General features: G+C 52.6%; 1 protein-coding gene across 13 annotated transcripts in view; it reads left to right on the top strand.

The window, feature by feature from the left end:
* CACNA1A (calcium voltage-gated channel subunit alpha1 A) overlaps positions 1-12,300 on the top strand; it is a 286,036-nt gene that overhangs the window by 261,063 nt on the left and 12,673 nt on the right. For 8 of the 13 annotated variants that reach the window (XM_074338066.1, XM_074338065.1, XM_074338069.1 and 5 more), the window contains 7 exons: positions 575-691; positions 842-907; positions 1,083-1,198; positions 2,645-2,795; positions 6,394-6,521; positions 7,791-7,887; positions 11,257-11,362. In XM_074338066.1, the coding sequence (XP_074194167.1) occupies positions 575-691; positions 842-907; positions 1,083-1,198; positions 2,645-2,795; positions 6,394-6,521; positions 7,791-7,887; positions 11,257-11,362 (781 nt within the window). Of the gene's footprint in view, positions 1-574; positions 692-841; positions 908-1,082; positions 1,199-2,644; positions 2,796-6,393; positions 6,522-7,443; positions 7,888-8,696; positions 8,794-9,442; positions 11,217-11,256; positions 11,363-12,300 lie in introns of those variants that run through there. The other 5 variants (XM_019746095.2, XM_019746094.2, XR_012498085.1 and 2 more) reach the window with 4 other exon arrangements.

Genomic DNA, 12,300 nt, shown 5'->3' with positions numbered 1-12,300 from the left:
TTCTGGCCTGGAGTGTAACATGCCCTCGGAACCCGCACATGTCCACCAGGCCTGAGCGTGCTGGCTCTCCCCACCCGCCCTGGTGTTTGTGCATCGTACACGTGTGATGGATTCGGCAACTTGACCTGCTTGTGTCCTATCGTCTCAGTGCATTTGGTTGTTGGGAGAAACAAAAACCATCTCGATTTTTTTCCTGATTGGATGATTCGGATATATTTTCTTTTCCTTGTTTTTTTGTTATTTCTTCCCCACCCCCACCCCGTTCCCTTCTCTTCCTTTTTCTTTCCTTTTCCCCATTGTGGGTGGGGCTGGCAGGGAGGGCTTATGCTTTTTGAGTTGATGCCTTTTCCTCCTTCCCACCTTCTCCCCCCCCCCATTCCCCCACTTGGTTCTTTTTTCAAGTTTTTTCCTCGACACCATTGCATTAATAGTGCTTTCTCTCCTCTCCCTCCTTATTTGGGGTCTGGCTTGCTTTTTCCTGTTGGTTGGCTTCATGTAGGGGCCTCTGTGAGTGGTGACAGCTCTGAGCCCCTGGGAGTGGGTGAATGGTCACCCTCTTTCTCCATTTCCCCAGAATAACTTCATCAACCTCAGCTTCCTCCGCCTCTTCCGCGCGGCCCGGCTCATCAAACTCCTCCGTCAGGGTTACACCATTCGAATTCTTCTCTGGACCTTTGTGCAGTCGTTCAAGGTGAGCCACTGCCCCTGCCTCCAGCCCAGGGCTAGAAGAAAAGCAGGCACCCCCCGCCCCCCGACTCTAGCTGAATCTAGAATGCGGGCTGTCAATGCTCCTTGCTGAGAATCGATCTGCAGGGCGCTTGTCTAACTTCCTTCCCACCAGGCTCTACCCTACGTCTGTCTGCTGATTGCCATGCTTTTCTTCATCTACGCCATCATCGGGATGCAGGTGAGTGCCAGTCCCCCTGATGTTCTCAGAGGTTCCCAGAGAGGGGCCACTGCTCTTAGGCAGAGGTGGCTCTGGCGAGCCCAGTTCAGAGAGACAGCCATGGGGGTTGAGTGGGGTTTCCCTGGAGCCACTTAGGGGCATGGCCACCCCTGGTCATCACCCTCCCATTCCCTAGGTGTTTGGCAATATTGGCATCGACGTGGAGGATGAGGACAGTGATGAAGATGAGTTCCAAATTACTGAGCACAATAACTTCCGGACCTTCTTCCAGGCCCTCATGCTCCTCTTCCGGTGAGAGGGGGTTTGTGCTCTCAATTTTTCCTTACGATGGGGAGGCGTGTCCTCAACCTTCAGTTTTAGTGGGGGCATGTCCTTTTCTTCTCTTCCGTGAGGGCATGTTCTTTTCCTGTACGTGAGGGGGGGGGGGGGTGTCGGGAGGTGCCCTCTGCCTTCTGTTCCCCTGAGGTTTGGGATAGGAATCCACGGACCCTCGCAGGGCAGTTGCTGAAGGTCCTGGGACTCAAACCTGGGAGGCGTTTTCAGGCATTGTCTCCTTGAACCCTCCTGACCATCCCGTTAGGTGGGGATTCTTGGCAACCACATCTTACAAACGAAACAGGCACATAAACTCTGCGGCTTGATTCTTAATCCTGGCTGCATGTTAGAGTTCCTTTGTTCATTTGTGGGAGGTTTTTGAGCACCTACTGTGTGCCAGGCACTGCTCTAGGTAGTGGGAACAAAGCAGAAAGAGAAAACACTCTCTGCCCTCAGGAAGCTATATTCCTGTGGGGAAGACACTCAGTAATCAAATTATAGAGGATACTAGAAAGAGGTAAAATTCAAGATTAAGAGGGAAATGAAGGCACAAAAGAACAAATAATGTATGATTGTACTTACATGAGGTACCTACAACGGGCAAACTCATAGAGGAATAAAAGTGGAATAGAGATTGCCAGGGGCTGGGGAGAGGAGAATGGGGAGTTAGTGCTTAATGGGGACAAATTTTCAATTTGGGATGATAAACGGTTCTGGAGGTGGATTATGGTGATGATGGTGACTCATTATTGTGAATGTGCTTTAATGTCATTAAATTAGATGCTTATAATGCTTAAAACAATCAATTTTATGTGTATTTTGGCACAAGTTTGGTTTTTTGTTTTTTGTTTCTTTCTTATTTAGCAACAACAAAAAAGGAATGGAGGGCTGGGAGGTCATGCCTCCCTGGAAGGGGGTGATATTTGAGAGAAATAGGCAAGGGAGGGAGCCAAGTGGATATCTGGTGAAGGGCAGTCCAGGCAGAGGGTACAGCAAGTGCAAAGGCCCTGAGGCAGAAGGGTGGCAGGCATGTTGGAGGGCAGGAAGGAGCCCAGTGTGCTTGGAGCAGTTACCTAGGGAGAAAGTAGTAAAAGATTACAGTCACCTGAAAGGGAGGAAGTCATTTAAACACACCTATGTCCTCAGGCCCCACCCCAAACCAATTGAATCCAAGTCTGTGGGAGTGAGGTATTAGCATCAGCATTTTCAAAATAGCCTCCCCCGCCCCTCGCTTTAATGCACAGCCAAGGATGAGAATCCCCTCACAGAGCTCCCAAAGGAAAGAGGTGACTTACCTGGGACTCAACCCATGCTGGTCCAGTTCCAGAGCCCAAGTGCTTACCTTCAATGCTCTGCCTCCCTGGGAGGCGTTGGTGTCCAGGGCTGGCTGCCCAGGTCCCTGATGCCCCTCTCTGTCCTCAGGAGTGCCACAGGGGAGGCTTGGCACAACATCATGCTTTCCTGTCTCAGCGGGAAGCCATGTGATAAGAACTCGGGCATCCTGACTCCTGAGTGTGGCAATGAGTTTGCTTATTTTTACTTCGTTTCCTTCATCTTCCTCTGCTCGTTTTTGGTGAGTCGGTGGACATGTGGGGGTGGGCTGCCTAGAACTGGCTCCTCTTGGGTATGGGTTTCTCTAGAATGTGGCTATGTTGCAGACTTGCTCCCTCCAAGCTTCTCTGAGACAGCTAGGATCAGACAAACCAGGGTTTCTCATCCTCAGCACTCTTGACATTTGGGGCTGAGTCATTCTCTTTGGTGGGGGCCGTTCTGTGCATGGCAGAGTGTTTAACAGCATTTCTGGGCTCAATCCACTACATGCCAATAGCACATGCCCCACTGCCCTCCCAGTTGTGATAACCAAACATGTCTCCAGACATTGTCAGATGTCCCTTGGGGATGAGGGGCAGAATCTACCCCATTTGCGAACCACTGGGTATCCTAAGGGAAAACCCAGTAGAGCTGAGAGTTGGTCCCAGGACCGTTTAGTTGAACTGTGGGAGACTCCCACCTGCTCTCTGAGAGCTGGATACCTTCCTCTGTACAACCAGGAGGCAGGAAAAAGTCAGCCACATAAACATGCTCGGGGCTGGCGGACGGGTGGCTCAGTTGATTAGAGCGTGAGCTCTGAACAACAGGGTTGCCAGTTCGATTCCCACATGGGCCAGTGGGCTGCGCCCTCCACAACTAGAATGAAGACAATGAGCTGCCACTGAGCTCCTGGGCGGCCAGATGGCTCAGTTGGTTGGAGCTCATGCTCTTAACCACAAGGTTGCCGGTTCGACTCCCCCAAGGGATGGTGGGTTGCTCCCCCTACAACTAAGATTGAACAATGGCAACTGGACCTGTAGTTGAGCTGCGCCCTCCACAACTAACATTGAAAGGACAAAAGGACAACAGCTTGACTTGGAGCTCATGGGTCCTGGGAAAAACACACTGTTCCCCAATAAAGTCCTGGAAATACCAAAAAAAAAAAAATTCTCAGGGAGCTTGGGACTTTGAAAGGTATTAAATGGGTTTTCACTAGTAAAAGATAAATTTGCTAGAAGGAGGAATCTCATAGAACCCAAGGATAAGAAACACTGCAAAAGATTGAAACCAAGAACCAGGGGGAAAAAAGGACGAATAGGTAAACAAACAAACAAAAAAATAGGTAGAGTTAGATAGATAGGGAATTACAGCAGCTGCCTGCTCCATCCTGCTTTCTCTCTCTCTCATTCTGTCTGGGGCCTCATTTCTGCAAACCATTTTTGTTCTCTGCTCTCCCTGGAGCAGTCTGAAGAACAGACACTGCTGGGTATTTTAAGCAGAGGAGATTAAATATAGGGATTAGCTGCACAGGATTGAAAGAGCAAACAGACAAGCTGAAATCACCAGGGATTACTGACTGCAGGACTGCCAGGGCTGGGGTATTAAAAGGAAAAGAGGGTGTTACTGATGGACCCAGCGGCCCCTGGCACTAGCTGTCTGCTGCCCCTGGACGACTGCAGACAGTACTAGTTTCCTGTGGCTACTGTGAAAAAGTACCACATGGCCTAACACAACAGAAGTTTTTGTTCCTTAGTTCCTGAAACTAGAAGTCCAATCAAAGTGTTGGCAGGGCCATGCTCCCTGCAAAGCCTCTAGGAGGGATCCTTCCAGGCCTCTTCCAGTTTCTGCTGGTGCCAAGCATTCCTTGGCTTGTGGCAGCACGTCTCCAGTCTCTGCCACCTATCATCACATGGCCTCTCCCTGTGTGTTGGTGTTCACATGTCTCTCATATGAGGAGAGGAGTCATACTGGATTTAGGGCCTCCCCTAATCCGATATGACATCATCTTAACTTGATGACATGCACAAAGATCCTTTTTCCAAATAAGGTCACATCCACAGGGACCAGGATTAGGATTTGGACATGTCTTTTGTGGGGGGCATAGTTCTACCCACAACACAGACCCTTGCAGGAAGCAGAAGGAGTCTCCTCTCCTTGTCTCCTCCCAAGTCTGGCCTCCTGATTGTGGTTCCCACTAGATGATGGAAGAAGCCAGCTGCCGAGGGAGTGTAGGAGAAGTGGTTTGTAGATCCCAGGCCAGGCAGCAGCATCTGTCAGCAAAAGCCCAGCACACCCACCCTCTTCAGACCATGACCTCACACCGGGAGACTTACATCCGCTGACCCAGAGGGTCCATTGCTCAGTTCCAGATTCCCAGAAGAGAGTCTGATTGGGCCATGCCAGCCCTTGGTCAAATGGCCACCCTTGTCCAAGCAGCTATGGGCATATATAGGGTCAAGCTCTTATAATGCAGTCCATCTAGGAAGGGCAGGCACCCTAGAAAACATCTATAAGGCTTGACCATCAGCCCCCTCCCAGGGCAGGAATTTCTGTTTTGCTCACTGCTGTGTAACCAGCACCTAGGACAGGGTCTGGCACACAGCAGGTACTCAGTCATGAAATGATGAATTAAAAATCGACTCACTAAAATTAAGGACATGTAGAATTACAGGTCATTTATTAATCACCTATTATGTTTATATCTAATCATTTGTTTAATGCCTACTTTATGCTAGGCACTGGGGGCTTAAGGGGAGAACACGGTTCTCTCAGTTTGTAGGGGTGAAGGGCAGACAAGTCAGCCACAATAGCACAATCTTATATGTGCTTTGATGGGGGAGATTCACACTAAGAGAAGGAAGATTTCAAAGAGTGGCCCCCAGGGATGGTGAGCAGGAATTCAACCACATAGTCATCAAATTGGTTGCAAGTAACAAAAACTGACTGAAGCAAAACATGCAATTCATTAAAATGTATAACTGAAAAGTCTAGGTGAGGCTGGATCCAGGCAAGCGGACCCCATCCTCTTTGCTGTTCTCCTCCACACTGGCTTTATTCTCATACTTCTCCTTATAGAGGCAAGAAGGCTGCCAGAGTGCCAGAAAAAAATCGCAGGAAAGGCTCTCATTGCCACTTTGGGTCACGTGCCCCTCCCTAACCAATCACAAGCCTGGGTTATATGACCACCACCTATGGAGCCGTGAGATAAGGGTCAGCCACACCAAACCAGAACACCTACGTATAAAGGAAGGGGTTCCTCAGGTGCTGTTACCCAAAGAGAGATGTTCACTAAAGGAACATTTGCAAAGGCCTGAAGGCAAGAAAGATGCAAGCTCCCCATGCTCTACAGACTAGAAGAACACATGAAAAGGAGCTATCAGAGGCAGATGAGGGCAGGAAAATTCATCCATCCATCCATCCATCCATCCATCCATCCATCCATCCATCCATCCAAGAAATGTTTGCTGAGTGCTTACTTTGTGCTGGGGCTGGAACACAACAAGGTTTTTGCCCATGTGGAGCCTTCACTTTGGCCCTAGTGGGAGCCAGGTGTGGGAGGATTTGGGGTCATGGTGGTCCCCTTAGTGTTAACCCCTATTTCACTTGGCTTCTCCTCCCTCTCTCTCTCTGACTCTCTGTCTCCATCTTTATCTCTGTCTCTCCCCCCATCTCCATTTCTCCATCTCTCTGTCTGGGCTCCTTGGCACATGTGTGTTTCCTACCTGCCCTCCCTCCATCTCTTTCTCTGTCTCCTTTTCCCCTCTCATCTCCCTCCGCCTCTCCCTCTGGGCCTCTGTGTATATGTGTCTGGATGGCTCTCACTCTCCCCCACCCCCTCTTGGCCCCCGGGACGCCCACAGATGCTGAACCTCTTTGTTGCTGTCATCATGGACAACTTTGAATACCTCACTCGAGATTCCTCCATCCTGGGGCCCCACCACCTGGATGAGTACGTGCGTGTTTGGGCCGAGTACGACCCTGCAGCGTGGTAAGGAGTCACCCCGAATCCTCCAGCCACACCATCCACCTTTCTCTGGCACTGGAGCCCAGACCTTGGGACGTTGGGTCCCTGGGGAGCTAGCAGGCATCTCAGGGCGGTCAGTGTAGAGGAAGGAGATGAGAATCAGCATCCTCTCATGCCCCCAGTTAATGCTTTGGGTACCACCCCCACCCAAGCCCCAGGCTTTCAGGGAGATGAGGGAGGGGGTCAACCATGAGGAGTTCGCCTCCTGTGAGTCTCTCCTGCCCCTCACGATGAGGCCTCCAGATGGTGAGGACAAATTTGCCAGGCCCCAGGGAGGAAACCAGAGGCCTCTCAGCTTCAATTCTCCTGGGAGTGTGGAGAGAGGGGCTGGCCTAGCTCCCTTGGCATACAGGATTGGCTGCAAGACTACAGTGGTGGAACTTAGCTCCCGTTGGGATCCCAGGACCCTGGAGCAGATGATCACATAAGTCCCGGGGAGAGGACACAGAGCCTCTGTGGCCTTTGCATCTTCATGGTCATGAGAAGTGTGAGCTCTCCCATCTGCGTAGGCACCAGACTGCCCCCTTCTGGCTGACAGGTGGTGGTGTCAGAGGGTTGGCTCCATCCTGTGCATGTGAACTGAGCTCCTGCTCAACACCAAGCACTTGCAGGACACTCAGAGGCACCGTCCTGATGCTTACAGCCCATTAGTCACTGACTGAAGTTTCTAGTTCAGGCTGGGCTCAGGACCTGAGAAAGCATTAATGGGCCCCCTCTGCCGCCTAAGCACTGGAGGGGAGGCCTCAGGAGGAAAGCAGGGAGGCCTGGATCCTTGCCATCCGTGCAGCCCCAGATAAGTCCTCCGTGAGACCGAGAGGCTGGGGTGAGCCGCGGTTCTGGGACTTGACTTTCAGCTGGTTCCTAACTCTTCCTCTTTTGATTTTAGGTCACAGCAGTTGGATGCTGTCCCCATGTCCTCTATTCCACGAGCTCCCCCCCCACCCCAGTGTAGCCCATGTAGATTGTTGAAGGGGGAGGTGCAAGGAGAGCCCTTCGGGAGGTGCCCCCCAGCCCAGAGCTCCTGGCACACCCCAAACAAAACCCTCTGTCCCCTGGGGTCTGCGAGTGTCTGGGAATGTCTCAGGGACCTTTACTCATCCCAGGTCTCCCTGATCCTTTCAAGCCAGGGGGTCCCCAGCACCTGGCATCACAACCTCCCTGTGTGTGCAGGGAGCCAGCGTGAAGGCAACTTGGCCCCTGTGTCTCCACTAATCCCCTCTCTTCTCCTTTCAGCGGTCGGATTCATTATAAGGATATGTACAGTTTATTGCGTGTAATATCTCCCCCTCTCGGCTTAGGCAAGAAATGTCCTCATAGGGTTGCTTGCAAGGTTTGATTTCCACTAAAACCTGCTAGCATCCATGGAATGAGTGTGGCTTGGGGTTCTTCAATATATATATTTCATATATATATATCCAAAAAACAGAGCCATCTCTCTTTCTTGCATTAAACTAGAAAATTCTTTTAGCCAACAGAATGCAGTCACGTAGACTCAATGAAGCATGGAACATACCTCTCCGTTCCCTTCAGCCATTCTGCTTGCTCTTAGCTGAAGCTGCCCATCCCAGGGTCTCAACGGCACCCCAAATCAGACACATCCGGGAGGGATCGTAACTTTGCTTTGCCCTCCCACCGTCACCTCCACTCTCTCCCCCTCCAACCTTGGCCTCCTGAAGCCCCCAGCCCTATCTTCCACCACCCCTGGCCCCTCCTCCCCACCTAGGCCCCCTCAGAGACCAGCCTCAGCCAAACCAGAGAACTTTGCCCAATTTTTAAAATAACACCAAACCAAAGCATTGCTCCAGGCCCTCCAAACTGAGGGGGGAAGAAACCCGTTCCCTCCACATTCCACCAGAATCATAGCTCAGAGTCAAAACTGAATCTGACTTTTCTCTTTTCTCTCTCTCCCTGCTCGCGAGCAGTGAAGTAATCTTTTTTTATTACCTTTTCTTCCATTTTTTTCCTCCTCTTTTCCATTTATTTGAAATACCTATTTTATTGTTCTCTGCATCTTTCTCTCTCTATTTTTTGGCTCGTATGGTTTTTGTTTTTGTTTTTCTTCTGTTTCTTCCCCTCCCTTCACCCACCTTTCCTTTGGTTCCCCGTCCCCACTCCCGTTTTTGTTTTCGGTGCTGCCAGGGGCCGCATGCCTTACCCGGACATGTATCAGATGCTGAGACACATGTCTCCGCCCCTGGGTCTGGGGAAGAAGTGTCCGGCCAGAGTGGCTTACAAGGTAGATTACCTTTGCTGACCACCGACGTCCGGGCACTGGGGATTTTTCAGTGCTGGCCAGGAATAATCCGCCAAGTCTCTTTTTCCAGCATTCCTCTTCTTTTTTTTTCTCTTTTTTCTTTCCTCCTCAAGTAAATGGATCATGACCATCCCTTGACTCTAAGCAGCACAGTGTGTCCGTCCTTTCCGATGAGTGTGTCTTGGTGTTTTGAGACTCCATTATGGCCGCATGGCGGGGTGGGGGAGGGGAGCCCCTAGGTTCCCTTGCACCTGGTCCCCTGGAAACCAAATTGGACACAAACACACTTCGGGGGGGGTTGCCACCATGCCTCCTTTCTGCCCACGCAGAGCAGCCCCACGCCCAGGCCAGAGCAGGTACCTTTCAGCAGGGGGGGCTTTGGCCCCCAAAAAGGCAAGGCCCTGGCTCCATCTTTTGTATCTTAAACCCCCAGGTCCAGCAGTGCCCCCCCCCATGCACACCTGAAGCTGATCTCTGACACTGGGCCTTGGGGATCCAAGACCTCCCAAGGAATATCCACAGCCTCTCTTCCCCTCCACCCTCCCCTCTGGAGTTGCTTCCCCAGCCCCTGTCCCTATGCCACCCATCTTCTCCCCCCGAGACACCCAAACATGCCTCTCCATTGTTCCAGAGTGGGCAGGCGGGCCGCAGCTGGACCCCTGGACCGTGGCACCCTGATGCAGGCCATGCACGCTGCCTTGGCGGGAGCCTGGGGCGGGCAGGCACCATGGCCGTCCGGGGAGGTGGTGCATGCTGGCTGAAGGAGCAAGGGTCCTGCCGCCAGGTGGCTGGGCCAAGCCACCCCTCTAGACCCCTGTCCCGGAATCTCCCTTGGCACCCAAGGACAGATGCTCTGTTTTCTCCAAGAAGTTCAGGGATGACCTGTATAAGTCCCGCGCCCCACCCCCAAAAAAAAACAAAGATTACCCCATCATCCCATTCTCCCATCCACCTTGGTCCACCCTGTGTCTGCAGAAGTTTTCCCTCTCCTGTCAGTGTCATTCCTTCTGCCTTGCGTAGCTGCCTCCCCACAACCTTGTTCCTTTTCCTCCCTCCGTGCACCCCTCCTTCCAAGTCAAGACCTGGATGAAGCAGCCCTACCAGCATCTCAAAATCCCTGTGCCTATCCCTTCTCTCTCCAGTTGTCCTCTTGTCCCTCTTCTTGGTTTCTGCTTGTCTGAGAGAGAGAGTGAGAGAGTGTGTGTGCGTGTGTGTGCATGCACACACCAGTGCAAACGTGTGCACACACAGGAGAAAGGAAGAGCCCTTTCCTTCCTGGCCTCTGTGCAGGGCCACCACAGATCCATAAGGCACTTTGTGCAAATTTGAAAAGATCATCTTTTCCACAGAACACTTTACCTGTTGAAAAATTGTAATCCAGTAATGTGTAAAAACCACTTTTCTGCTGGCAGCTGGGAAGTTGTCATTTAAATACATAAATCCATGATTTCTAAGACAGGAATCCCTTTGTGCAGTGCACAACCTGCACAGCTGTGCACAGTGGCCCAGTATGTGTGTTTCTGTATCTACTGCCTCCCTCCCCACCTTGCCCCACCCCATCTCTCATGTTCTACTCTGGATTTGCCATCCCTCTCCCCATCTCCAACTCTGTGTTTCCTGCTGACATGTGTCTGAATCCCCAGATGAACCCCAAACTCACCCTCAACCCCCATCTCCGTGCCACCTCAGCCTGGGCTGGTACACACCAGCCCAGCATCCTCTCCCATGTCACCAAGCACAGGGGCCAGAGCCCCTGCCTGGGATACAGGGAATCTTCTTCCCTTGGCCATGGGAACACCCCCTCACCCCTCACCCCACCATCGCACAGAGCCAAGATCCAGACTTGCCCTGAGATACACTTTCCACGGAGCTATGAATGAGTCTCGAGATTCCGTCTGCATGCGCCCGTCTGCCATTCTGTGTGTCACGGCTGGTCTCGCTGCATGTCTGCAAGGGGCCCACCCCATCAGAGGGGGCCACCTGCTTGCTGCTTCTCAGAGAAATGATGTGGTCTGTGCCCATCTGGGCTGGTCTGGGCCAAGCGGGGGTGGGGGCGGGGAGCCAGCGGCCCCAGGTAGCTGTGGCCGTGGATCCCTCTGCCTGGCTGCTGCATGTCTTCTGTGATCCGGCTTGTATGCTTCTTTGGGGTCAGAATGGAACGGAGCCGTCCAGAAGAACTCTGGGGCAGGGCTACCCAGATCTAGGGTCCATCAGGTGGGAGAGGAAGGGGCAGGGGCTCATAGCATAGGAAAACAGTGCCCTCCCTATGGGCCACCAAGGGAAATCGGGAAATGGAGCACTGGGGCCAGTAACCTGAGGGTGGGGAGCACCGTAGCTGCTGCCTTCAGAGTTCTTCCTGGAGCTCCCTGGGTAGGGCGGGTCTGGTTCACGGGGAATGGGGAGGGGTGCTTGGGAATGACTGCCCTTGCCTTTGGTTTTCTGCAGAGGCTCCTGCGGATGGATCTGCCTGTTGCAGATGACAACACCGTCCACTTCAATTCCACCCTCATGGCTCTGATCCGCACAGCCCTGGACATCAAGATCGCCAAGGGTAGGGGGTGGGGGCGGGGCCGAGGGGTGGGACAGGGTGGAGGCAGGACCTTGGAGGGGAGAGCTGTGGGCAGCTAAGGATCCCTGTCCCTGCCTGAAATGAAGGAGCCGCTGCCCCGTCATGGGCTTCACTCACTCACCCATTCATTCACTTGGCAAATATCTAGGGCGTGCTGCCTGTGCACCAGCCACCACTCTAAACTGGCAGCTTACGCTTCCAGTGGGGGAGGCCTCCCCTAGGAGGTACTGAAGGAGATAAGGTGATGAGTTACGTGGATACCTGCTGGAAAAGTGCCCCAGGAAGAAGGGCCAGCAGGTGCAAAGGCCCTGGGGTAGGAGGTCACTTGGGGCTGTGTTGAACTGACTTGCCCTCTGAGTAAAGGGGGTGTGGGGCGTAAGGCAGCATTCGGAGAAGAGGACGGACCTGATGCTCCTCACATCTGAACAGGCCCCTCTGGCCACAGTGGGGAGAGTGGACAGGAAAGAAGCCAGACTGGAGGCCACTGACCTAATCCAGATGAAGATAGGAGGGTGGCTCTGACTGTTTAGATTCTGGACACTTCCTGGGAGCTGAGCTGACTGGATGGCCAATGGATTCAAATGTGGAGCATGGAGGGGGTGTAGCTAGAAGGAGTCAAGGCCACCCTTGACTTGGGGGTGGGGCTGTTGCCTGAGATGAGGAAGAGGTGAGGGTAGGGGCGAAGGGAGGGCAGGAGGTCAGCACTGCCTGCGGCACATGAAGACATGGAGTAGACAGGGGGCTCTCCACTTACACTTCCAGTGGGGGGAGGGGGTGCTCCCTGAAAAGGTTCTGAGGGAGGTGAGCTGAAGAGTCTTCAGTCTGGGCCAGAGATAGAAGTCAGGAGGCGTCAGATGCTAACAGATTTTAAGCCAGGAGACTCGATGAGCTCTCCAAGGGGATGAATGTGAACTGAGAGA

The sequence above is a fragment of the Rhinolophus sinicus genome, linkage group LG07 (genome assembly GCF_036562045.2).
Source record: "Rhinolophus sinicus isolate RSC01 linkage group LG07, ASM3656204v1, whole genome shotgun sequence".
NCBI classification, from domain to species: domain Eukaryota; kingdom Metazoa; phylum Chordata; class Mammalia; order Chiroptera; family Rhinolophidae; genus Rhinolophus; species Rhinolophus sinicus.
Note: the sequence above shows the minus strand (reverse complement) of the source record. Positions and strands in the feature narration are given on the sequence as shown.